The sequence below is a fragment of the Haemorhous mexicanus genome, chromosome 5 (genome assembly GCF_027477595.1).
Source record: "Haemorhous mexicanus isolate bHaeMex1 chromosome 5, bHaeMex1.pri, whole genome shotgun sequence".
Taxonomy (NCBI): Eukaryota; Metazoa; Chordata; class Aves; order Passeriformes; family Fringillidae; genus Haemorhous; species Haemorhous mexicanus.
In genome coordinates this window covers 39259770-39285672 of record NC_082345.1, presented here as the reverse complement: position 1 = coordinate 39285672, position 25903 = coordinate 39259770, and the positions used below count along the sequence as shown (strand labels likewise).

Below are 25903 nucleotides of genomic sequence, written 5' to 3'. Positions count from 1 at the left end.
GGTCTCAATGAAAAGGACTAATAGATATGGAATATGGAATCTGAAAGCAACTTTGTTGAAACAGAAATTTGACAGACTTTTTACATCAGGTACTTCTTTCAGTTTTCCATCATAATTTGTTAAAATTTGTTCATGGTAATACCCCCTTACAATGGCATTCATTAAGTGTTTGATACAAAAGGGGGGAAGCCAAAAGGTTAAGAACCCTTAACTCTGAACAGGACCCACAAAACACAACTGCTAGCACAATCTCTTTATTATTGTCCAGTAAAAACATTATGTTTTCACTTCTCCACATGCTAGAAGTTCAAAGTTAGTTCTAGAGAAAACTGTACCTCTCCAACATATAGCAGTCTCCACATTCCACAAGAGAAAATCATATTTTGATAGTATTAAAAAAAAGTTTAAAAAATTTCTAGTTTTTACTGAGATGGGAAAAATTAACCCAGTGTGATCAAGACAACAAAAACACAGTATCAGTCCTTTGAGATTATTATTGAAGACATTTACCTTTTTATCACTTTAATTTTATTGTTTGTAAAAAGTAAATATGAATTGTTTTGATTAATGACTGAGGAAACAAAAAAGTAAGGAAGTGCACTAATGGACATCCATTAAACTATATGGATTTTTCCAAAGTAATTTTTTTTCTGGGATTTCCTTATCAACATTATTTTAGGACAACTATTATATTAGTGTTCTAAAGATATACAGTACTGCTTTGTAAGTATAACTTTTCATCTTTGCTACTTTTTTATCAATCCTTGTTCCATTTTCCCCAGGAAAAAAAGAAAAAAGGGAGTGCTGGTAAATAAATTTGTAATCCAGGTCCACAGACAAGGGCTTCCAAATGCAGAAAGAGTGTGTCTGAATTACAGCCAGTGAAAGGCTGTAAAGTGCCCATACACTGAGGGAAAGGAGCCTGTGGGGATGCTGCCCAAGAGACAGCATGATGAGAGAGCATGTCCTGACCACTAAACTCCTTCCCCCAGAGCTGAAAGCCAGCCTGCCACAGCTTTGCTGGCTCCAGGCACAAACCCAGATTCAAGCTTCCAGACAGAGTTGTGTCTCCTCTGTGCCTTCCAGGCAGCTCTGTATGATGTGATGGTAGCCCGTGGCACAACACACTAGCCCAGACTGCTCTAAAAATTCAGTGCTGAGCTCTGAAACATGCAGTCCATCTGCACACATATTGCTCACTGCAAGCACACCCACAAGCATTACCTGCAGCAGTATCTGATGAGAAAGATAACATTCCCTTTCTTGCAGGGGGAGGAGAGGGTGATGACACGTTTGGGGGTTTTTGCCTGCTGGTATAGCATGACTAGGAATTAGTGGTCTCTGGCAGTGCCTCAGCACCCCCAGACCCTGTGCAGATTTCTCACCTGCAGCTCAGTGTGGGGAGCCTCAGAGAGGTCATCAGCCACCCTCCCAAGCCACCTGTGACCAAAGAGATGAGCTGCTTCTTCACAGCACATGTGCCTACAAGGAAGGGCTTTTTCCAAGGCTGAGAGTAATGTTTACCCAAGTCCCAGCTCCCCCCTGCAAGAACCTTATACACAAAGCACCTTTCAAAAGCTCCTGGGATCCTTCCTTGAATATTCAACAATAAGTCTGTTATCCATGAAGCTCCAGCATGCCAGTGAAAGGACAGAATTCTCATTTAGTTTTGCTTAGAATCCTTTGTGGGGGGAAGATGGTCATTTGTATTATTTTGTATTGTAACTTACTTGATGTTACGTAAACTTTATTTCAGAAACACTGGTGGCCTTGTAATCCAATGAGGCTAAAGACCACATGCAGTTGTGTGAAACCAGTACTTGCATTTTAATATCAGCTGCTTTTGATGTCTCCTTAAAACTGCCTTAAGTTGGTCTTGAAAGAGAAAATAGTGTTGCAAGAAAAGGAAAAAAAAAAATTTTCTACATATACACTAAATTCAATTATAAAGCCTAATTGGATGTAAAAACATCCAAGCAAAACAAACAAGCCCTCTTATCACCTTAAATGCAACCATAAGCAGGTTCTGGGAGTATATGTAAATTGGAAAAAGTCATGAGATAAAGAGGGTTTAATAAGTAAAATTCAAACTAACAAAATACAAAAAATAAAGCCAAGAAAAATTGTCATAAAAAAAACACCAAAAATATTGCTCACCACCAGCTGACCGATGCTGACAGACTCCAAGCAACAGCAGCCCTGGAGAGTTCCCTCCCTCACAAGCTTTTACAGCTGAGCATCCTGTCATATGGTAGTCTTGGACATTCCTTTGGTCAGTTGGGATCAGCTGTCCCAGCTGTGTCCCCTCACACTCATCCTGGTCACTGGCAAGGTAGTCTGGGAAGCAGAAATGGCCTTGAATCCTGTGTCAGCACTGATCAGCAAGAGCTAAAACGTGGGTGTGTCATCAACACTGTTTTGTTTGAAGATCAAAAAAATATCCCACATGAGCTGCTATGAAGAAAATTAACACAGTCCCAGCCAAAACCAGTGTAATCCCTCAAGCAAAATGCATAATGGCAATTGCATCTCTAACATTTAGGCCTCTGGAGCCCACACCAAGCCCCCAGAGCTATCTAACAAACCCTGACCACACCATGTTGGGCTGCTTGTGGTGACAAACATATTGTCACCACCTTCATTGTGACAATGCATTACACAAAGCATCAGGAAGAAAACTGCATTAGGACCAGAAATGCAGAGTTTTTTCTTGGTTTCCAGCTGCTGAAGATGCATGAGGTACAAGATGGCTCAGGAAGGAGAGAAGCTGGTGGCTGTAGTGATGCCTAGGAAAGGAGGATCTCATAACCAGAGCACCCAAGGAGCAAATGCTTTTCTGTGCATGCATCCTGGGGGGTGCTCTGTGCATTCCCTCAGTGTGTAGCAGCCAAGTCAAGCCCTAAAAGAGAAAAGGGGACTGGGGAGGAGCAAGGTAGAACGTTGTGGCAAAGGGGCCAATGTCTCTGCCTGTGAGCAGGAGAAGACATGCAGTGGGTGATGCTGCACCCCACCAAGGTGTCCCATACTTGTACCCAGGCCCTGGCACAGCTCTCCCCACTGACCTGCCCCTCTGCAGTGTCTGCCTCCCTGTGCAGCACAGCTCATCCCCTCCAGCCCTCTCACTCCCTGCACCCAGCATGTGAGGACCAGCAGGATTTGGCCACCGAGACTGATGTGGGGTAGACTGTTCCAAGCCCTCAGAGCACGGTCTCCATCCAACAGTCCCTGGGGACTTGGAGCAGACAGGCCAGTGCACAGACACAGGGACCATCCAGTCCACTCCTGTTCTCCTCCCACTGGGACCTGCATAATCCAAATCCATCCACCTACTCAATGGGCAAAAACACGAACTCCTCTATCTCTGAAAATAAAATCACCTACAGCTGAGCTCCCACAGAGAGATTTGGAGTAGATCCCCTGCCTCCCACTGCCTTGTGCCACGTGGTACAATTTGCAGCTTATACCAAGCACATGATATTGTTAAACACTGAGATGTGCATTATACAAATATTTCTGTGATGATGTGGCCACTCTGCAAAGCCATGGAGGAAAAAAGGAATGAGGAGGGGGCTGTGACATGTTTGGCACTCACTGCAGAGCTCCACTTCCCTGCCAGCAGCCCAGTGAGTGAAGCCCACCACAAAGGGAGAACACATCCTTGTGAAATCCTCGGGAGAAGGGGACATAGACACATGCTGCAGCACAGCAGCGTGGTGGCTGTCACATAATACTGCTTCTTGGACAGGCAGCATGTTCCATCTGACCCCCTAAAACTTTTGTCAGGAATTGCACAGCTTAGTATCAAGGTTTGGACACTGCTACTTACCCCACACACCACTGCTGGGTCCCAGCCAAGGCAGCTGGCTGCAGGGCTGAAATCAGATCCAGAACCCAAAAGGGAGTTGGCAGTGCTGCTGGCAGTGCAGCTGTAACACCAGGGCTGTGCCCTGCAGAGGACAGCCACACTGCCCAGTGGGCTGGGCTGGGCTTTTTAGGAAGGCAGTGAATTAAATTCCAGTGCTGGCCATAGACAGATGCTCGCACCTCTCTGCTCTGTGTGCTGAAACTTCTACAGGGAATCAGACAGCTGCAGTTCCAGCCCCTTCCTTTAGCTTAGACATGGCAGTAACAGCCCCACTGAGTCAAAGCCAGGCCAACTAATTTCCCCAGGGATCTACTGTGAACTACAGACCACGACCTGGAGCGTATCTGTTGCTAAGCATATGCCTGCCTGCTCTGCCAGCTGTTACAAAACATCTCATCTGAAAACTTGGATAAGCATATAACATAGTTTATTTAGTATTTTTAAAAACACACGGGCAATGCAGGAATGATTGAATAAAAAAATTGCCTGTTACTGCCTAAAGATTTAAACACAGATAAGTGAAACAGGCTTCCTAGTAATAAGGACAATAGAAGTCTAGAAATTATGCTCTAGTTGAAGGATACTGAGGATTATGAATAAAACTTATTTCAGAGCTTCTGTCTAGGACTAGAATATAAAAACTTTTCTTTAAGTAACTTCTTGTCGCTACCTTTGAGGAACGTTTAATTCCTGACATTAATTTAGCTAATGCACCTATTTTTGTTATATTTATCTTTGGATCTGAAGGAAAGTCACTATTACAGTAAGTCTTAAAAAAGGGCAGAATCATATCAATATTTGTCATTATTTTTGATAGCTTATGATTTATATTCAGCACTCCAATCATTCTGCTCAGTACTATCATATTGATTAGTAAATGAATAGTTCAGTGAATGTGTGGTTGGAAAATCTAATTTCTGAATTTGGTTTCTAAGCAATCATCTCTTTCTGGTTTTTTGGCATGTCCCTCTGCAGTGGCCCAGGCACTGGACATATTCCAGTTGCAAACTGCTTTTCATTGACAGCTGGGCTGCTTTTTAGACAGCATTTTGTGGTTCCAGAATTTAATGTTCCCAACTGTGGCAGTTATACAAAAGATGCTGCAGAGAACTGCAAATTCATTCCAAGCTGGGCTGGACCTAACTGCAAAAGACGACATCTCCAACAAGTTTTAGCTGGCTTAAAATGAAGTCTCAGTCCTGTGCTCCTGTCCTTGTGATTCAGGTCCCAGTTCACTTACCTTTTCTCCTCCCAGCAGCTCTCATGCAGGCTACAGCTGCACTGCAATGAGGAGACAGGCAAAGGAGCCATGGGGATAAGTCCTGAATACAGGATGGGCAGTGTTGAAGCTAGGAAAAGTGCAGAAGACAGAGAGCAGTGAAGGCACATGCAAAGAAAACAAGGGAATAATCTACATAGTGGGCTCAGTAGCCTGCAGAAGGAAAAAAATAAAAGCAAACTGGTAATATGAACTCTGCTTAAAGCTTCTGACATAGCCAAATGCTCTTCCACTAAGAGTTCTTGAAGTACACCTGGAGCTCACATGACAGGATGGTTTCACCAGAGATTTCCACTAAAAAATGAGAAGCAAGCTCAGGAGTTAGTGTGGGAACACGTTTATCCCATGTGCACCTGTGCATGAGCTGCCTCCCAGGCAGGCTCGGGGTGCACACTCCTTTTTCAAAAGAACACAAGTGCTGAAAATGAAACTGTTTCTGAGGCAGTGGAGGGGAAACGTCCAAGTCTTGGCACTGCACATCTGCAAGAGCAAGGAAAACACTGTGAGAGGCACTGCAGCAGGGCCATGTTACTTCATGTTACAGTTCCCGTGTGAGGAGAGAGACAGATCTGGATATTTTTCTGTCGACAGACGCTCACAAAGATCAATTTACCAATTTGACCTATAATGAAAGAGGCATCTAAGACAAAGGTAACATCAGTTTCTAGACATGAACCATCTGTCTTCTTTATCTCTGGAGAAAAAACCCAAGCAGCTTGCTTAGAGTTTGCACCAGGTGTGCACAGAGCAGAGGTGCTGCCAAACACTCGCCAGTTTTAGATGTGGCACTTACAGGTGGTCTAGTGCTGGACTTGGACTTGCTGTGTAATCAGTAGGATTCAATGATCTTAAGGTCTTTTCCAACCTAAACTATTCTACAATTCTGTGATGTTGATGATAAACATCCTGGAAATGCCCGTGCCATAAGAATGTTGCTTCCCAAGACCTAGTCTTGCTTAAGTAAGCCAAGAACAGTTTTGCAATTCATGTTAGAGAGGTTTTTTTGACACTAGGACCTTGTTCAGATAATGTCCTGTATTGAGGAAACACTTCAGTAATTAAAAATGGGACTATTAAATTTGTGCATGTGTTCTTCTCTGAGCACAGTCCTCATGCTCTTAAGGTCTCTAATTGCTCCATTATTCAGAGATATAAAGCATAGCTCTCAAAGTTTAAGTAGAGGTTATAAACAGCAGTACCTAAATAAATTTTGTTGCTGTGATTTCCAAACAAAACTAAGAGGAGTTTCAGAAATGTAAGAGATACAGTCAATGTTATGACACTGACATAACAGGGAAAGCTGTGTATTTTTATTTCAATGTGGTCACAGCTTCACGTGGCAGATTTCATAAGAATTTAAGAAAACCATGCTGTTCAGTGCTCCCTCTACCCCACTTTCCAGTGCTCCAGTTCTGGAAAAAAGCCTTGTTTTTTGTGCTAGAAAAATGCAAAAATTGCATCTAAACAATGGCATCATCTGAAGACAATCAGACTGCCAAACTTCATTGCACCAAAAACATTCAAAGGCATGAAGAAAATAAGATTTTAAAACCTTGGTGCTGCATTTAGTCACAAGCAAGGAAATCCCTGCAAGGAACTGAAAATCCTTTCTATATTTAGCATCAGCCTAATAGGATAATGTGGCTACAGTTTAGTAGTCCTCAGATTGATGGAGTTTTGCATTGTTTCACTAAAAAGGCCAGGCTTCTTTAGGAAGTCTGATCCTGCTACTTTTGCAAATAAGCTGTCTTAAGGTAAAGAAGAACAACTTTCCTCTTTTGGTATTTCATTGTCTTATGCAAGTCTAATACTGCTCTGAGGAGGCCAACACAAAATTGCTTTCCATGTTTTAAAATGGTGCCCATACCATTCTGCAAAACGAAGAGTTGTTAAGCTACAGCCATCTTTTACAGCTTCAGTATTTCCCAGGGTCTATCTCCTTCTGCATAGTACAATTCATGTCTACAATCCTGTAAGAATCAGAATTACTACGAAAAAGAACTCTAAGATCATCGAGTCCAACCATTAACCCAGCACTGCTTTGTTCACCACATCCACCAGTCCCACATCTACATGTATTTTAAATACCTCCAAGGACAGTGATCCCACCACTTCCCTGGGAAGCCAATTCCAATTTAAAATGGTATTCTCTGACTTGCTCTAGTATCTTATCTCAAAATCCCGTTTGAGGAGTAAACTGAGAGCTTCATGTGATAAGAAAATGCAGCAATGCTCTAACCAGATGCAGAACAGAAAAGGAACACATCCTCAAAGTTTCAGAATAGCCTAGCTGTGCCCTGGGTTTAAACTGATCTCCAGTCTTCCACCTGCAAATAATACAGGAGATGTTAAATGAAATGCATAACATTTTTTGTGCCAAATTTTCAGAAAGTATCCACCTCCAACTTCATTTTTTTAAAATATGCTAGAATATTGCCATCTGCGAATGTGAAGCAGTGAAAGCATGAATCTGAAATCTGTCAGCTGTTCATCAACATGCTGGTAATAAAAAAATGCAAGTAACAGAAGGTTGGGTTTTGGGGAGGAGGTTGCAGAGGGTGAGGGAATCGTGCCTATTTTGCCAGAAGGCAATGAGAAGCTCGGGATGCTTCTGCAGGCTGTGCTGCAGGCTGTGCCTGGAGCTCGGCACCACTCATGCCTGGCTGGAGAGCATCCTAGCCTTCCCATGGAGACAGCATGTGACAGACCCCTGTCTCTGGGGCTAGAAATCAGGCACTGCTGCAATTTCAACATGTCCCAGGGATATTCACTGAAGTAGGAGAGAAATGCTCGTAATGGCACACCAGCTAGGTACCCAACACCCAGCACTAACAGCTCAGTATCTGCTCTCAAGCCAACTCTTGACTTTTAAAACCCACCATTGTTAAAATAACTTTTCTCTTGGGCAATGAAATAAATGAAGTTTCTTTCCAAGAGGAAGATAATGTATTATAAAAATAATAATAATAATTCTGATAAATTTGACCTGGTAGAAACCTTTCTGCTTTTATGTGATTTCTTCTCACTCAGTTAGTATTCAAAGGCTTTATTAGGAAATTGTTCAAGCCATTGCTTGTAATACAGCATATTAATAAATTAATTTTCTCTTTCTAATAGCAGTTTTCCATTCCAATTTCCTTTATCTGACTTCTGCATGGTTTTTTTAGATGATAAAATGCTCTCTTTCATATAGTTAATTCATTCATGACTTTTAAAATTCATATTTCACATAACTATGCTGGCAAGTGTGCTCACACTAGATTGATCCCTCTCCCCTACAGTTTTCAGTTACCCATCTGAAGAGATTCCTTAAACTTCCTCTCTTTTACAAGCTTTAATTCAATACAGACCTTTTGTAAGAGAACTTTTATGAATATCAATTTTTTCACACATGAGAAAGCCCCCTTATTATACAGGATTATATTAATTATCATTAGCTGCATGCTTCTTAGCAATTCTGGCACCAGTCTGCAGTACACACCTATAAAAACTCATAATGCAATGTCTCAAAATTTGCTGGAACAAAATTTTTTGAGTGCTGAATGAGACCTCATAAGAACAATAAATACCTTCAAAGTCCAAACATCCCATAATCTGCTCATCTCCAAAATATATCACAGCTTTTGATCTCTGCACAAACCCTGATGTATTAGCTCATCTTTCAAAAGGATGCTCATTTTTGATATCTTGACTTCACAATTTTAAAAGGCAAATGAGTAACAGTTTCTCCTAAATTGTTTTAGTAGATGCATTGCTGGCAAATTCACAGCTGTTTTCTAGTTTTGACTTCTAACCCTTAAGTTAACCCTTCAATCCTTAAACAAGGATTGAATAAGTTTTTAGACTCCTAAGTCAAGCTCAGAGAGGGCCACAAGCAGCCTTTGGTGGGTATTTGATCCCCAGAATACCCACATAGCATCTTCCTGCTTGCATCAAAACTCCTCTCTCCTGGTGCTTCTCATCATTTATCTACTTTCCTTTAAAAGATGGCCAAAACCAGAAGTGAATGAGAATGTGGAGCCCAATCTTCATATTGTATCTGAGACACATGAACTGCAGTACCCTGAAGAGTGAGGTTTATGTTCAAAGCCTTCCTCAGCCTGAGAAAGTTAAACCTTGGTGTCCCACCTCTCATAAAAATGCCCTTTCATCCTTTCCTGGGCCCAGAAACAAGTGAGGAACAGGAAGGGGCTGGTGATTAAGCCACCTTTTCCTTAGAATAGTCAGAGTTGGGTTGTAGTTTCAAAACACACGAACAGTTACCAGACTCACCATCAGCTTGTCTTCCAGGTGTATTTTAAAAGAAAGAATTTAAACATGGGCTTGGTTCTCCAGCAGAAAAATAATACTGAGTCCAGGATATTCTGGACTCAAAGTCCGGTATTGGTGGAGATCCATCCAGGCTCCTTACCATCCAGAGCAGAAGATGTAGAAGATGTCAGACACCATCTGGCCATCAGTGCTTTCTACAATCTTGACCAACAAAACGCACCCCCTTGTCTGCACCCCGTCTGGGGATGATCAGTGCCCCTGTGTAGCACTGAGGACAGCCAGGCTCCTCTCGCCGTGCTTGGAGCAGACACCACCCTGAGTGACTGGGGCTGGCTGTGAGCCTCGTGCTGGATGACCACTACACCTCTTCTTCCCTTGGGTACAGCTCACAATCACAGCACAGGCAACTTCTAACCCTTGGGCAGACAGCACAGTGAGCTTTCCTTACATCGTTACAACACATTTTCTAAAATTGAACACCTGTTTTCTGATCCTGTTTTCTGGAACTTTTCTTACATTACAGCACATATGCCAAAATACTGTGTTACAGCCTCTCAGATCATTTGTAAAACTGCACTAGCTACCTCACTGCTCTCAGACAATCTGCTTGTGTATTTGGGGATTTCTGGTTGCCACAAATACAGTATATTAGAAGCTTTAAGCAACCATTTATCACCTCCTTTTTTAGGTTTGACTTCACACCAGGATGCAACAAAACTCCCATCAGACTTAAAATACCCAGTCTGACAGAAACTTCCACATGAGGCACAAGGTCATTAAAAAGCTGATAAATTTTCAGTTGTTGCAGAAGCCAGCTAATGCTAGCTCTTGAATTAGCTCCTCATGCATTCCAGGAGGCTGGATTGGGAACTGGGATGGCCAGTAGCAGGCAGGGGACCGATACAGATAAAGAAAGCTCATGAGCCAGTTCAGAAGATATGTTCCAAGTTCCTCCCCAGGTCTTTTGCCTTTTATTCTCCAATTCAGGTATTACATTTCCACTGGTTTCCACCAGCATTGTGCATGCACCTTGACATGTTCACAGAAGTTCCACGATACAGAGTTTCACAACTGGGACAGGTCCCTACAATCGGGACACCAGGGTGACAAAACAGATTTTGGAGAATTTCCCACTGAATAGGATGGAGAGAACATAATTACCACATCGTAGCACTACAATGTCTCATAAACATAGAATAGACTAGATCCATTTACCACAAAAATCACAGAAAATAACTTATCAAAGAATATATATATATATATATTTTATGTAAAATATACATTTGTAGAATATAATTTTAATACAATTTTTATACTTGTTGATGTTGGGTTTGCAACACTTTGAATTAAAAAAAAAAAAAAAAACACAAAATATTCTTGCTGCCAGAATTTTATTTCTGATAATACTTATACTTTGAGGTAACAATGAAAGAAGACTGTGTGCTGTGAACAAAGTCAGTGATGTTTGTCTGCAGTCACATTTTTCTTATCAAAGTGAAAAGTAAACTTAGGACTTGGCATGTACACTACAATTCATAACAATTTAGGTCATGGCAAACTGAGAAAGCAAGGACTTAAGCAACCTACTCTGTTGAAATTTGTGACTTTTGCAATAGATGCCATTTGTATGACAGAAGTCAAGACAGATGTAGTTTACATCACTATCATTATTAAGCGTGTGTCTTTGTATGATCCACAGCACAGCTTACTGCAGGAACCAGGAATAATAAACACAGGGGTGGGGGTCTTTGCATGGAACCTTAGCAATGATGACATGAATTCAGCTTTCCTTGATATAGATAAAAACTGATTTTCCATGCACACACGTTTTATTTACACTGACTCATCAACAGTGACTAGTCACCCCTTCCTCTGGCAGCAGTAATTACGAGCGGTCTTTCATCTTCTTTAACAAGCTCTGCTTCGCACGCAAAGTCTCAGTGACCTCCTCAAGGTGTGAGTCGCTTATCAGGGCCCATTCAGCAGCAGCAGTCTCTTTCCAGTACAGTCCTTGGTATGGCTAAATTCCATTGTCCCTTTTTCAGCAGTCAAAAATCCATGATAAATTCTGTACAACACTGTAGTTAATATAACAGCAGCACCAGATATCGTATTAATTCATTTGCTAAAAGCTGTTTGCAATTATCTCTCTATTGACAATATTTTACCAAAAGTAAATCAATGTACATCTCTAAATATCAGAAATGTATACTTTCATAACTACATTATTGTACAAGAATTCTGACATGCAGGTCATGCTATTGGGCTTGGCTATATACAGAAGAACATGTTACATGGTCAACAATAAATTTAATTTATTTTCCTAACAAAAAAGTAAAACATGACAGTCAGGTATTATTCAACAATTTCAAGGATCACTTAAGATTTCAGTCATTATGGTCTACCCCGTGTAGTTCTAAAACTCTACAGTTTAAGGGTAATTTTTCCTCACCAGCCCAGAACCTCAAATTTGCCATTGCATTTGTCCTGTTGCATAAACAGAGGTTAATATTGAATGAAAAAGCCACTAGAGGAGATACAGTTTCAAAATTGTAATGAATGCTGGTTGCTGGGAGGCAGATTGATGCAATAGGCAACCGGTCAGTGCTGAAAAGCCGCTCAAAAAACCTTAGGAGTGCACACGAGTTAGTCTAGACGATACTAGCTGCACTTGAAAAATATGTATATTTCTACCTATACATGGATGTAAAGTCCATATGAAAAAAGAAAAGGAGAAAAAAATGTTCTTAGTTCAACTTAAAAGAGGGGGCATTTTAACAGTATCTCTGTGCTTTATGGAGACAGATGGAGAATACAAGGAGACAGGTTGCAAAACAGACAGACAAACAACACATAGGACAAAGCACCTCAAAAAACATTGACTGAAGAAATTTTTGAAGCCCACTAGCCAGAGGTATAAGGCTGGTCAAAACCCAACTTGAGAACTACTACCCTCTAACAATGGTAAAAAAAAGCCCCCAATAATTGTTTCAATTTTACTTGGTACTCAGCTTCTGAAAATGTTGAAGAACCCTGAAGTAGAGAAAATACTACAGTACCAAGCAGCACTTGCTAGCTTAAAATTGCAAGTCTGGATGGCGTTTACCTTTCTTGCATGTTTTGTGCCTTCCCCAAGCCATTAAGAAAGAGATCTGGCTTCTGCTTGCGTGTAACCAGTAATGACAACCTCTTTGCAGTTATCTGTGTGCAAACAACCGGAGACATTCAGAACTCTGATACAGCAATCCAGTACCGAAATAAGTTAATCGCAAAATAAAGTCGTTCATAAACAAGTAGATAGTTAAAAAATAAAGGAAAAGGTTAAACACAGAAAAACAATCCCACATGCAGACCAGTTTATCAGTGCTTTCATTTCAGCAGGATGGTAACAATGTGAGAACACACATCCAGAGCCCTCTGTGGTCTCCACGATCCGCAACACTGCTTGTCAGGTGATGGAGACAGGATGGTCCATGCAAATGAGCAGACCCTTCAGAGCAGACATCTTCAGAATGGATTAGAGTCACAAGAAATGGAGGTTCAATGGAGTGACTGATAATTACTTGGAAGCACATTATTTTAAGTAAATCTCCCTGAAAATATGCTTATTTATTGAATATATGGACAACAGCATCCACTAACTGTCCTTTTATTGCCACAGAAAAGTAGGACAATATAGTAGATAAAAGGAGAAATGCTACCTGAAGTAATCTTTAAAAGCCAAGGCAAAAATCTTCAGGTACCCAAGTGGCTTTTCTTACTACTGACAGTTGTATCATGCAGGAGTTAGACCATATTTGTGGAGCCTATGCTTAATGCTACATTCATTCCCAATAAGTGGTAAACAGTATTTGATTTAATACTATGTAGCCGACTGACGCCATCTGGTTTACAAGATGGAAGGGATGGGAGACCGAGAGCGCCTTAGAGGACAAGGTGAGCTGTAGGGTGATGTTACTGGAGACAGTCGCAGAGCATTGCCTGTCAAGCCAGCTATGTTGTTTAAGCTTCGAGATTTTTCATAGCCTTGTATGAGAAAATGCACAGACATCAGTTGAATTCAGCCAAAAAATAGACAAAGACAAACAGTACAATGTAATGTAATCCAAGGAGCTATCAGGGACTCAGAGGGAATCTGCCTGCAAAAGAACTCATTGCTGAGACACATTACTACCAAAAGATAGTAATAAATAAAATTATTTACAAATTATTGCATCCACTTTTGCCCAAAAAAATTAAACAGACCACCACACAAGAGGTCTGACCTGCTCTTCCACATCCCATCTCGCAATTAGTATCACACTGTGGGCTTCAGCAGGGTTGCACAGAGAGCAAGATAAGGGATCCCACCAGGGTGACTGAGCTATCTGGCTAAGCATAATCAAAAACCCATTAAGACAGACTACAGAAACTGTCAGAATTACATAATCTCTGCTACATTCAATTCCTAATATAGTACAAATTTTTCTTTAAAATAAATAAACCAGAAACCAGATAAATTTTATACAGTATGTGTAAATCAGTTTTTCAGAGGACTGAATGATAGCATAAGAAGCTTTATCGTCAAAAATATTAACCCTTAGGCTTTGCTTCTAAATTTGAAGTCTAATAAGACAGCAGAGCTTGACGTATTTGTAAATGCCTCCTGAATGGCAATCTTAAAACATTGAATTTGTGCTTCTTTTCCAGATGATTTGAGCAAAATCAGTGGTATTAATTCATATAAGCAAGTAGTAAATTATTAATCATTAAATGAGGCAACCACATAATGCGTCACAATTTGAAGGGAACATTGCACTTGCAGATATTTCTGTTCACATACACTGTGAGCTCTAGCTACCTACTTTTTGCTACTGTGGATTGTTTTCACTTCGTAAAGGCTATGCTGCAAACCAACTAAAAACCATTGCTCTTCACTGCATCACTATCTTCATACTCAAGTATTTTCAGCAGCTGCTGAATAACCCCATTTGTTAGGAGACAGATCTGCTCGTCGGCCTGAAGATATCAGCAAGGAAATAAACAAAGATTGAGCCAGGCAGGACCTTGCTCCTGAAGTACATGGGTACATGCTTCAGTGCAAGCATGAGAAGTCTCACTGATTTCAGTGATACTACTTATTTTTTTGAAGACAAGTATGCATTTAAGCATTTGTCAGGTTAAAATATTCAGGTCTAAATTGCTTATAGGGAAATAATGAGGCTCTTTTCCCCAGAAACCTTAAAATACCAATGACAGTAAAGCTAAACACCACATGGAATGTCAGCAAGCTTTTTTTCTACTGGCTCAAATTCCAGGTCTCTAGGTAACAGACAGTTAATGGCATCTTTAGGAAAAATCATATCTTAGGCTCTCCCCTTAAGACAATTAACATATTTCTTACCCCAAAATCTGCATACTGTAAAACTACACTTAAAGCAAATGTATAACCTCATGTCTGCTAAAACATTGTGCAATGTTCTCTCCAGATGGCAAGGGCAGGCTACACTGTGATACCACACAGAATTCTGATACATTTCTGAAACAGCCTCCAATTTCTGAGTTTCTATCAGTATTTACACAGACTAGAAAGAATTATGTTTGAAAAAGGAATTAAAGAGAAGCACAATGCTAGTGTATATATTTAAACTCCCTGTAAACATAAAGCTTATTAAAAAATCAAAATAATCAGGTAGCTTTTTCACATAGAAACTAGGAAAGTAGTTTTTAAGATTATTTTCTTGCTACTCTTCTAATGATAAAAGGAAAGAACTGAGAGAGGAAGATGGTAATGATTATAAAAAAAGTAGAAACTCCTCAAAAATGAAAACCAGATACACAAGATGAATAGTGAGAGATGCATGATCCAAAATTAGTACTTTTCAGATATTTTAGTGGATCAGGTCTGAATCAGTATCATCTTGGAGATGGAGATGCAAGAAGCTCAGACTAAATTATAATTGAACAACGAAGAAACAACCAAGGAACAAACCAAACAAGAAGAATGTATCAAAAGAAGGAAAGAAGGAGAGGGTAAAAATAAAATGTGAAAGTAGTAGACTTGATGTGTGAATGACATTCAAGCATTCAAACCCATTTGTATATTATTTGAAGATGTTTTCTGCTTATGGGCTAACTTCCCCACTCTGTATAAAATACACTCCAAAGCCAGTGACTAAAACATTTCAGCCTCAACTAAGATTATCATCAGAGCCAGGCAAAGAGCACATTTCTCATCAAAAAACTGTCCATTCTGAACTCAAGCCCCAGTTTTCCAATAAAAACTACAAAACCTACAAAAATGACCAAAAAATTCTTTTAAATCTAGATTTACAAATCAAAATGTTCCAGAATAAAATAGGTCTTACTTTTATATAAATATGTCTTCAGTAGCTGATGGGTAACTTCTTTTATTATTTCTGATCTGCTCTAGTCATGGCTACCACCATAACTTGCTGAGTGAAATCAAAAAGCTGATCAGGCAAGATGCCATGGTACTCTACCTTTTTCAGGTGTTCTTGACCTCCTCAAAGACTCATAGCATTAGAGATATTTTAAATAATCCTAGTCATTGAGAAGACAGTGAAATATACGTTCAGTGAAAAAAAAAGTAAATTTGTGCAAAAACACGCTTGCAATGATTTTTCATTTAAGCTAAACATTATATACAGGAGTACGTAAAATGCCCGGGCATGGAGTCCTACTCTGCAAATGCCATACACATGGAGCTGGTTGCATATCTGCCTTCACAGCTTTAACCTACTGAGCTTATGCTTTGAAGTGCAAAAACAGCACTGGCAGAAGAACCCAAGAGAATTCCTATAGATATATGGCTGGCTGGGACAGCTATGTTTGCTATACACCAAGCAAGTTTGAAAAAAAAAAAAAAAGCTAGAAAAATCTTGGGCAAAAATGTTTGTCCAGTGCCACACGGCTACTTCAGGTGAACTCTGAGGTGAGCAACTACACTTCAGCACTCAGGAAGGCAAAATCTGTCTGAATGAGACAAGGTCAGAGGAATATAATTTGCCAAGAAACAAAAGCAGTTCCTATCTAAGGAAATGGGAAGATTACCACTGGCATGCTGATCTTAGGGCTGTGTCCTGATGTTAGGTTTGCAGCCACAGCCAGATGTGGCCTGCTGGGGTAGAAACAATGGGGGAGATACAAGCACAAAACAGTTTTGCAAACTCCACCGGGGCGCTCCCATCCTACTGAGCAACAAGTAATCAGATTTGAAGAGGCTAAATAACTAGAAAGGCATTTTTAACACCTTGCAAGGTTAAGCATTGTTTTACTACATAGCTGAATTATGAATTATGGCTGGGGTAGACAGTAATCTTTTAGTATCAGTGGTTGGTATTGCCAAGGGAAAAAAATAGTTTTTGGCATCATCAGCTCAAAATTTTGTTTGAAAGAAATCTAAATAGCATCTCAGGATATGCTTTTTTGTGTTCAGAAATGTTGCTTACTTCTGACATGTCAACCTTTAAAGTGTATTCAGCTGTCAAATTTATTAAGAGCAGACCACAGTTATAATATGATTAGTTTGTCTTTCAGAATGACAAGTTGTATTGAGTGATGAGTGGTTGAATGAGCAAGGTCTGAATTGCAGGTTTTTCCACTAGAGATTACAGGCAAATGAAGACACAAGCAAAATGAAGGTTCAACATCAAGCACATTTTTTGAAGACTAAAGGGGATGAGTGTTTCTAAAAGGAAAAGAATGACTAGGAGTAAAGAAAAAAAGGTACATTGTGAATACAGTCTTTCCTCTTAGAGCATTGTGCACATCATTTTACTCTAAGGTTGTTTTTCACAAGCACATTGCTGAGTAACCTTTTATGATCTAATGAAAGAAGTCCATACCTTTCCTGATCCCTCCATCAGTAGCACACGTGTAATCACCTGTTGTCAGTAGGAAACATGTTCCCCCTCTTCTGTTTTTGTCTCTTGTACTAGAACGTCTGATGGGAGGGAGCCTTTCACCAGGTGAGAGTGGCTGCTCACTTCCTGCACTGTCTTCACCTGATAACACTGGTTAAAGCACCATGCCCATTTACAGACAATAATGAATGAGGAAATGAGACATCACAAAGAGCTTACGCTGAATGCCAGATATTCCCATCACTCAAAAAGTAGATATAAAGTAAATCATTAGAAGAAAACAAGATTGCAATTCATCATTAATCAGTACAAAATGGCAAAATACATACGTTTTGTTCAAGAATAAATGATCTTTTGACTTTCCTGTTCTTCCTCTAAAATTTGTATAAAATTAGATCACACTAACATGAACTAAGAAATAATCAAACCAAGGCTCAGTTATTCACCTACTCTGGACTGTAACTGGTCAGAATACAGTCAGCCTTGGATATTACAAACACTTATTTACTATTTTGGCTATCATTTTTGCTAAACAAGAGGTCATGTTAGGCATTTTTGTTTAGAATATATAGTTTAATGTTTTAAAGACAAGCCCTCACACAGAAGGACTATATTTTCAATATTTGGCACTAGACACTGTTTATTAACACACTTGGCTTTCATTTCCATATTTATTACACTTGCACTGCTTGTCATCATAAGTACCCAACATTAAACGCTGTCTTGGTCTCTGTACTTTATTTGTCAAATGGCAAAACTTGTACCTCTCCTGATTTGTCACTCCCAAAGGACTCTCTTTTAAAATTATCTACCGTTTCAAATTCAGGCCACACTTCAGGGAAAAAAAAAAAATCTCTTCTCAGTACAGCACATAACTTCAGCTTCACCTTTGCATATAAACCTCAGCATGTTTTTTTTCTGAACTGGGAATGCAAAGGGCAGAATTCAGCCTTGAAGTTTTGCACAGTAATTCATAGTGACTCTAATAACATTCTCTATCAGAAATAAAGCTACAGTGCGTGATGTGAGCAGTGGCACTACTGAAAAGGAAGATAACACTTTAAAATGGCTCCTTCTTGCATGTCTGCTTTCTCTCTAACTGCAAGGATTATAACCCCATGTAAATAAAGTGTCTCTTAGTGAGAGACACAGTGATCACACTGAGCCGTCTCCATTCAGAATACCTTTGGTAGGACCTGATGGCATGAAAAAGCTGTTATCATTCACAGTTTAAAGATGCTATCTCAAAGTGGGTATCAGTCAAAGCACTGAAAAACTAACTATATTTTATTGTCAGTCTGAGCCTTTTCAAGCGTTTATATCCTTTTAAATACATTTAGGATGTTCAAAAACTGTGTTAATTTGGGAACAGTAACTCGGAGAGTGAAGCCGAGCTTCTCTGAACATAAATGCTCTTCAGTAACAGAGCAACAGACCGAAGAAGGATATTGTTCAGAGAGGGATTTTCCAGAATCTTCTTTTTAAAATCTATATTTCAGTTACTGAATTACACCGGTCATGAGTGGTTTTGCTATTATTATTCTTTAGCAGCTTTACAGCTGGAGTCTCATGACTGGTATGTGAGCTTTTAAACAGATTGTGTTTGGCTCAAGAATAAATACACTTATGAAACAAACAAAAAAAAATTCTTGCTGCTAAACTATTTAATTATACTGTGAGGTAAAATTTACTCTTTAATTGCAACAGATTTGGAATATGGAGCAGTGGCTTGGAGGGACTGAGGCTATCATTTGATATGCAATTTCACTGAGCAAAGCACAAAATACTCCTTATTCATCATTTGGAACTCTAACAAGTAAGGTAATAGAAATCACAAAAATCAACTGTAATAGCGATAATGGTGCTAAGGGCTGTCATTATCTTTTTTCTTGACAAGATTTACATCAGCTATGCTAGTAAAATTTAATGAATAGTAAATATCATGCAATGTCTCATCTAACACAGATGAAGGAGATTCTTTTAGCCAGGGAAGCAGAATGCCAAATGGAAAGAAAACTAGAAAGAAAATTTCTTCCTATTTCCTTTGAGTGCTGGGCTTTGGATGTAAAGCACCTGCTCCTTTTAAATGACTGCTTCTTTGTAGGATCTTGCTTAACAGGCCACGATGTGGCACAGGCAAAGCTGACACAAGAGACAGACACTGAGGCAAAACACCATGGAGTCCAACAGGGTGGGACACGGTGGCTGCTCAAATAGTCACAGTCATGCAGAAAAACAAGAAACATCCATACAACGCAACAAACAACAGGCAAAAGAAAAGGTTGATATCATCAGCAGGAAAGCATTCTCAACAGAGCAAGCAAAACTGTATAGACCAGCTACATAGAGGTTTGGGAACATCACTATACCTATTTTTGTCCTCTATGAGACTGACACACGCAAATGTTGGAGGGGAGAAGGGTGGGAGCTACATCTTCTCCTGGCAGAAAGACTGGCTACTTTCTGACCCCTACCAAACATACTGGTCTATAAAGTGTTTTCAGAGGACATGCATTTCCAGTGGGGTCCTACCTGATGATCTGTTGTGTTCCATCAGCTGGTTGTCCTTGCCCAGGCAGATGTCACCCTGCGTGCTATTGCAGGCCATGTTCAAGTCTGTCTTGCAGAAGGTGGGTGAGCTGGCTTGAGGAGCAGGAGGGATGTGCTTCTTTCGCTTCCTTGGCAGTTTCTGCTTTGCCATGGCCAGGGAGTAGTACATCCCAAAATTGTTAACTATCACAGGCACGGGCATGGCTATGGTGAGCACTCCCGCCAGCGCACACAGGGCTCCCACCAGCATGCCTGACCAAGTCCGTGGATACATATCCCCATATCCCAGGGTGGTCATGGTGACTACAGCCCACCAGAAGCCGATGGGGATGTTTTTGAACTGTGTGTGTTCACTCGCTGACGGGTCGTTAGGCTGGGCTCCCACCCGCTCTGCGTAGTAGATCATAGTGGCAAATATCAAAACACCAAGGGCCAGGAATATTATCAGCAGCAGAAATTCATTGGTGCTGGCTCGCAGAGTGTGGCCCAGCACCCTGAGGCCCACAAAATGCCGGGTGAGCTTGAAAATCCGGAGGATCCTGACGAACCTTACCACCCTGAGGAAACCAAGCACGTCCTTAGCAGCTTTGGAGGAGAGCCCACTCAGGCCCACTTCTAGGTAAAAGGGCAGGATGGCCACAAAGTCAATGATATTCAAGAGGTTTTTGACGAATTCAAGTTTGTTGGGAGAAAAAATAACACGTACTAAAAATTCAAATGTAAACCATACCACGCAGACTCCTTCCACGTATGTCAGTGCAGGATCTGTCTCAATCTCATACTGTAACACAGCTTCTGTCCCGTTGATGACCTGCTCAGTTTTGTTTATAATAGTGTTGAAAGCCTCGTGTGTTTCCAGGCAGAAAGTTGTGATTGAAACTAAGATGAAGAATAAAGAGGCAAAAGCGATGAACTGAAACACAAAGAGATAAAAGAGACATCAGAACCACACAGGTCCTCACATTAATACAAATGATGTCTGCGTTTGTAGTAAAACTTTTTTATTTATAGTAAAACTTTTACTCATCCTTCCCCAAATGGCTGACAAATTCATATGCATAAAAATTTCCATCTAGGCCAGAGAAGAGCAGCAGACAGCTCTCACAGGCAGGTCAGGAGTCCAGGAGCAGGAAAGGTCTTGGCAATGGATTTTGTCAGTCATGACAAAATGCAACTCGTTAGGGAAGTGGCAACGAATTCTTTAATCTGTGCTAAACTGTCTGAATTTGCTTCAGTTGTCAAGGTTCCTTTCAAGCAGTTCCCTGTACACAACAACCACAGCAGCACTTACACACATCCAGCTCTCACACAGTGGAACATGTGGGCTGACCCCAACAGTCCTGAGATTATGGTTCAGAACTCACACCTGTCTTGAAGAGCACCTCAGAGGGATCTAGGAGAAGATCCAAACTCTGGGTTTCCTTTAGATAGTCAATGATTTACAAATACAGGATATTTACTGATAGAAACTGCCTTCTGTGTTACAGGTAGAGTTGGTTGCGTAGCCCGTTATGTTTGTAGTCATCCATCACTGATTGTCTCAGGCAGCACTAAAAGTAAGCCTTGCAGAACCTCACACACTGTGGTGGCAGAGTTTGTCACATTCTTAGGATCCACAATCTTGCTAACCAGGTTACAAATTCAGGGCAGTCCAAACAAAAAGGGAAATATAAATTCAATTCTAGTAGAGGCATGTGAATTGATAAAATACAGGTAAATAACCTGGAAACAGCCATCAGAAAAGATTATTTAGTACTTTAAAAGGACAGACTGCCTGATCTTCAACTCAGTCATCACAGTTAAGCATTGAATAACAGAGAACATCCAGGACAGGATCTGAAAAATTAACACTGAGCCAAACAGCTAGAGCAGGAGATAGATTTTCTTACTCTGAGGAATTTACACCAAATTAAAAGGTGTTTTGAGGTCAGCTGCTCCTTTGCTGCAATATGACATTATAATGACATTAAACATATTAGCTAGCATTCAAACAGCAGGGGTGTGGTACATAAATAAAAACAGTTTTTATTTTGAATTTGCATCTTAATACATATTTTTATAGCCAATATTATTCTGGGGGGAAAAAAGCTTTCTGGAGACATGAAGATTTTTTAAAGTGTTAGGGGCCCAAGGAGGCAAAAAGATGCCTAAACAGGTTAAAAATATCTAGTAACTAGTTACCACACTAAAATCTTGAACGTCATTGGAAAAATCTAGTTGCAAGATAGACAAAATAACAGCCATAAGCAGGAATGCCTCTGTTCTGCCACTTTAATCCAAGACACAGCATTGTGGCAAAACTGATTTTGTGTACTTCAGATATCAATGACTGAATTTAGTATTAGCATTCATATTTAGTGCTATGTGCCACAGGAACTCACTGGGGCTCGCATAATACTGAATGCTGGTATTTTTCTAACATGGAACACTTGTTAGACAATAAAATATTGTCTCCACAACCTGTAAGGAGAATTCCTTTTATTCTGGAAACAAGCTTAAATTCGCAGTGCAGGTCTGGCGAATTTATTATGTTCAGATTCACGAGCTGGATCTATGAAAAATCCCATATAACTACCTATATCAGATATTTGCAGGTTATTTATGGCTTCCTTTCCCCAGTCAAGGAAGCAAAAGTTATTACACCATGCCCTACAATTGCAAACACTCTAAATCTGTTACCTTTCAAAAAGTACTGACTCAGAGACTGAACTGAACACTTATCATCCAGTCTGAACTTCTAGCCACAAGCTAAGCAAACAATCTTACACTGTCTGATTTCTACTGAACAGGCTTTTCTGCCTTTGCCTTCACTACAAAATTGCTGCATGCTCATAGCTCACAGCACCTGACACCAACAAACACAAAAAAGCCTCAGCCTTGTGTGAGACAACTTGTGAGAGTCAGCAAATACAACCACATTTATAAAACCTAAGTGAACTAATCTCAGCAGATCTTTGCAAAACTTCTCCACAAAAGAGACAGAGAATGTATCAGACTCTAAGCCACTGGTGGGCTAAGAACGACCCTTGGGTGTCTCCTAGAGCATCCTCCAGAATCCTTCTACAGAGTCAAGGAGGGAAAAAGCAAACAAATCTTTGAGTTGAGTCACTGAAGCTAAGTCAGCACTGTAGTTTGTAATTTGGGAGGGAACTTCTGACAGATAAAATTTTGGGCAACCTCTTCAACAGCAACACTGGTGATTTCAGACAACTGTGAAATTTTTTTTGTCTGAAAATAAAAGAAAACTACATTCAGCCTAACCAAAGTAAAAATTACCAACAACTAAATAATTTAGCAACAACTCAGATATGACAAGGATTAACTGTGCATTCAACAGCGCAGTGAACCCAACAGTATGTAAATAATTGCCACTGTTTTCTGGACTGTATTTCAGAGTCCATTCAGGTTCAGAAACCTTCTAAAAAAAGCCAAATACCACGAGAGTAACTACAGGTAGAACTGCCTGACAAGCTATTTATTACTGTTTTGCTTAACATTGACACTGCATTGACATTGCACTTGGCAAGGCAGATTGAAATTTTTAGCTGTGCACCTATACTCAGTGTTTTATTATCCCTAAAGGAAAAAGACATTCAGTCATGCCCAAAATCTATCCTAAAGACAGTCATGGTCCAGAGGTTAGAAAAAAGGCAAGAAAACACTATCAATCTGGTGACAGATTTCTTGGTAAGCCTGCAATAAGCATTCATAGAAATGTAAAACAGTAAGATGTACATATTTTGCCATGCATATGCCTGCCATCACTGATTTGGAGCAAACACACACATTCCTTTTATCTCCCACTGCATTTGGTTTTAAACTGCCAGCTCCTTGGATCAGGACAGAGCTTGCATAGCACCTAGCAAGATGAAGCCTCATACACAAGAGACCTACACTGTTATTGCAGTAGTTAGAGGATTCAGAGAACATGCAAGAAGCAAATGCAAGGACCAATGCAAGCAGGAACATTTTGTCAATTGAACAAAAAATGCCTAGGGATTAACCTTCTATTGACAAAGACGCTTTGTTAGTATTATGTTACATATCAGACAGTGTGTTGAAAAGTTTTTCATACACAGCTGCAATGATAGAAACTAAATGAAGTCATATGCTATCCCCATTTTATGCTTTTCTTCTCCTTCATCCTAATTCCAGCTTCTCTAAAGTAATTAGCCTCTAAAAATACCTCCAATTTTGTCACGTGGGCAAGCACCACATTTCAGAAAAAGCCAGTACACATTTGAACTCACAGATTCTCTGGTGGATGTGACCAACCAAGTTCTATTCCTCAGTCCTGCAATAGTTCCTCAGCCCACAATAGCCAGGGTAGCACACATAACTTTCTGTTTGTTTCCTTTTTACTCTTATGAAGCACGAAAATCTAAAAGGAGTTAGCCCGATCATTATTTCAGAAAGGTTACACCAAGAGACAATTTTCTGTTTGAATTATTAGCAACCTTTCACTGTGAGAAGTTCTGAAAACTTTGGTTTTGACTAGTTGCAAGACAAGTTCAGCCTTGGTAGAGAGCAAAACATCTTATTCACCCCTTTTTTAAACTAAAGATTGTAGCCCTAAAACCATTTTTTGACAGTCTTCAAAAAAAGTTGAAGAAAAATTTTCAAATACTATCCAAGTATTCATGATATTTTTCTCACTTCTTAAAAAGGTTTTTGGATTTTTTTTAAGTAATTGCTTCTTGTCTGCTTCAATGGATGTGATAAAATTAACTTTCTTCATTTAGGTTTTCTTTTTTCCTCCTGAAGGAACCATTTTTCTAAACGACAGAATGGTTTTAGACACACTCTGGGGCCACCGTTTTGAAGCTGAAATTAACACAAATTGAATTAATAAAAAGTTCAGTCCATTTCTGCCAGAAGAGAGCAGTTAAAAGTTACAAAAATGTTCAGTATGCAATAGACAACACGTAGAGCATTCCTCATTAAGCAGTTAAAACTCTCAGTAGGATGCTGATTCCCTCTGCTCACAGTTTGAAGGCAGTGTGCACCCAATTTTGTTCTTGTGTGTCAGCATCACACGTTCAGACAGCAGAGATTCCATCTCCCAGCTTGTCTAGTTGACAGGATCACCAGCCAAGCTCTGCTGCTAAGTTCTACTAATGTTCACAGGAAGTGGATTAATCATCTATAACTTGATTTTCAATGAAGCACATAAATCTAGTGTGAGGTGCCTGCAGATACCTTGTTGGAAGTTATAAAGAAAAAATTATGATTTTTACTTGGAATTCATTCAGTGTTTCATGGGGGACTGAGTAGCTCAGAATTTAAAGCAATTTCAAAACTGATCACCAATTCCAGAACACCAAATTGAGCAGTCTGTAGATTAGCAGAACCTTAATGAGTCCAAAGTCATGTTTCACCTTGCACATAGCTCCTTAAGTGCCTTGAAAAATTAAGGTCACTAAAAATTGTGGCTGCAAATGACCTGACAGCAGTCTTACCTCATAGGCCATGTCTGGATTTCCCAGTAGGAAAAGGCACAAGGTCAGAGGATGCTGTGGCTCACATCTGACCCACAAACACAGGTTTCCTTTCCAAGCAAACCCAGGCATGGGACTGGTCATTGTCCTGGGATGGAGCCAGGGCCTTGCTGAGCCATTCTAAGGCTCAACAGCTTAGACAGAGCCCAAACAAAGCAACAGTGCAGAGAGAAACTGACCCTCACACTCAGGTGTATTATACATAGTCATAAAACCAGACAGACCCTGGTCCATATTTACAATAAGTTTCTTCTGTCCATCCCATGCCCTTAAAGAGTCAATTATTTCTATGCAATTATTTAGTGCTGCAAAATGGACAGGTCTTAGTCAGTGAAGAGGTTAATGCACAACAAAGTGTTAATAGTCACAGTCATCCTTACTTCTTGCTTCATATTTAAGATTTGAATAAAATCTCTCACCATATTTCACTGTTTTCCCAAAAAATATAACCCAAAAAAATATATATCCCAAAAAAATAGATATATGTATCTTGTCTGGATACAACTTGTTCTGGAGTTGGATCTCAACACCTCCTCTTTCAATTCCCCCCACTGTGTAATGTATATATTCTATT

The 25903-nt window shown here is 40.0% G+C and overlaps 1 protein-coding gene across 1 annotated transcript in view; it reads right to left on the bottom strand.

Annotated features, from left to right (window-relative positions):
* Positions 1-10353: 10353 nt before the first annotated feature.
* KCNC2 (potassium voltage-gated channel subfamily C member 2) overlaps positions 10354-25903 on the bottom strand; it is a 100364-nt gene continuing 84814 nt past the window's right edge. The window contains exons 3-5 of the mRNA XM_059846901.1: positions 19814-20744; positions 17264-17431; positions 10354-13442 (exon numbers count right to left, since the gene is read on the bottom strand). Of these exons, the coding sequence (XP_059702884.1) occupies positions 13306-13442; positions 17264-17431; positions 19814-20744 (1236 nt within the window). The 3' untranslated portion in view covers positions 10354-13305. The remainder of the gene's footprint in view (positions 13443-17263; positions 17432-19813; positions 20745-25903) is intronic.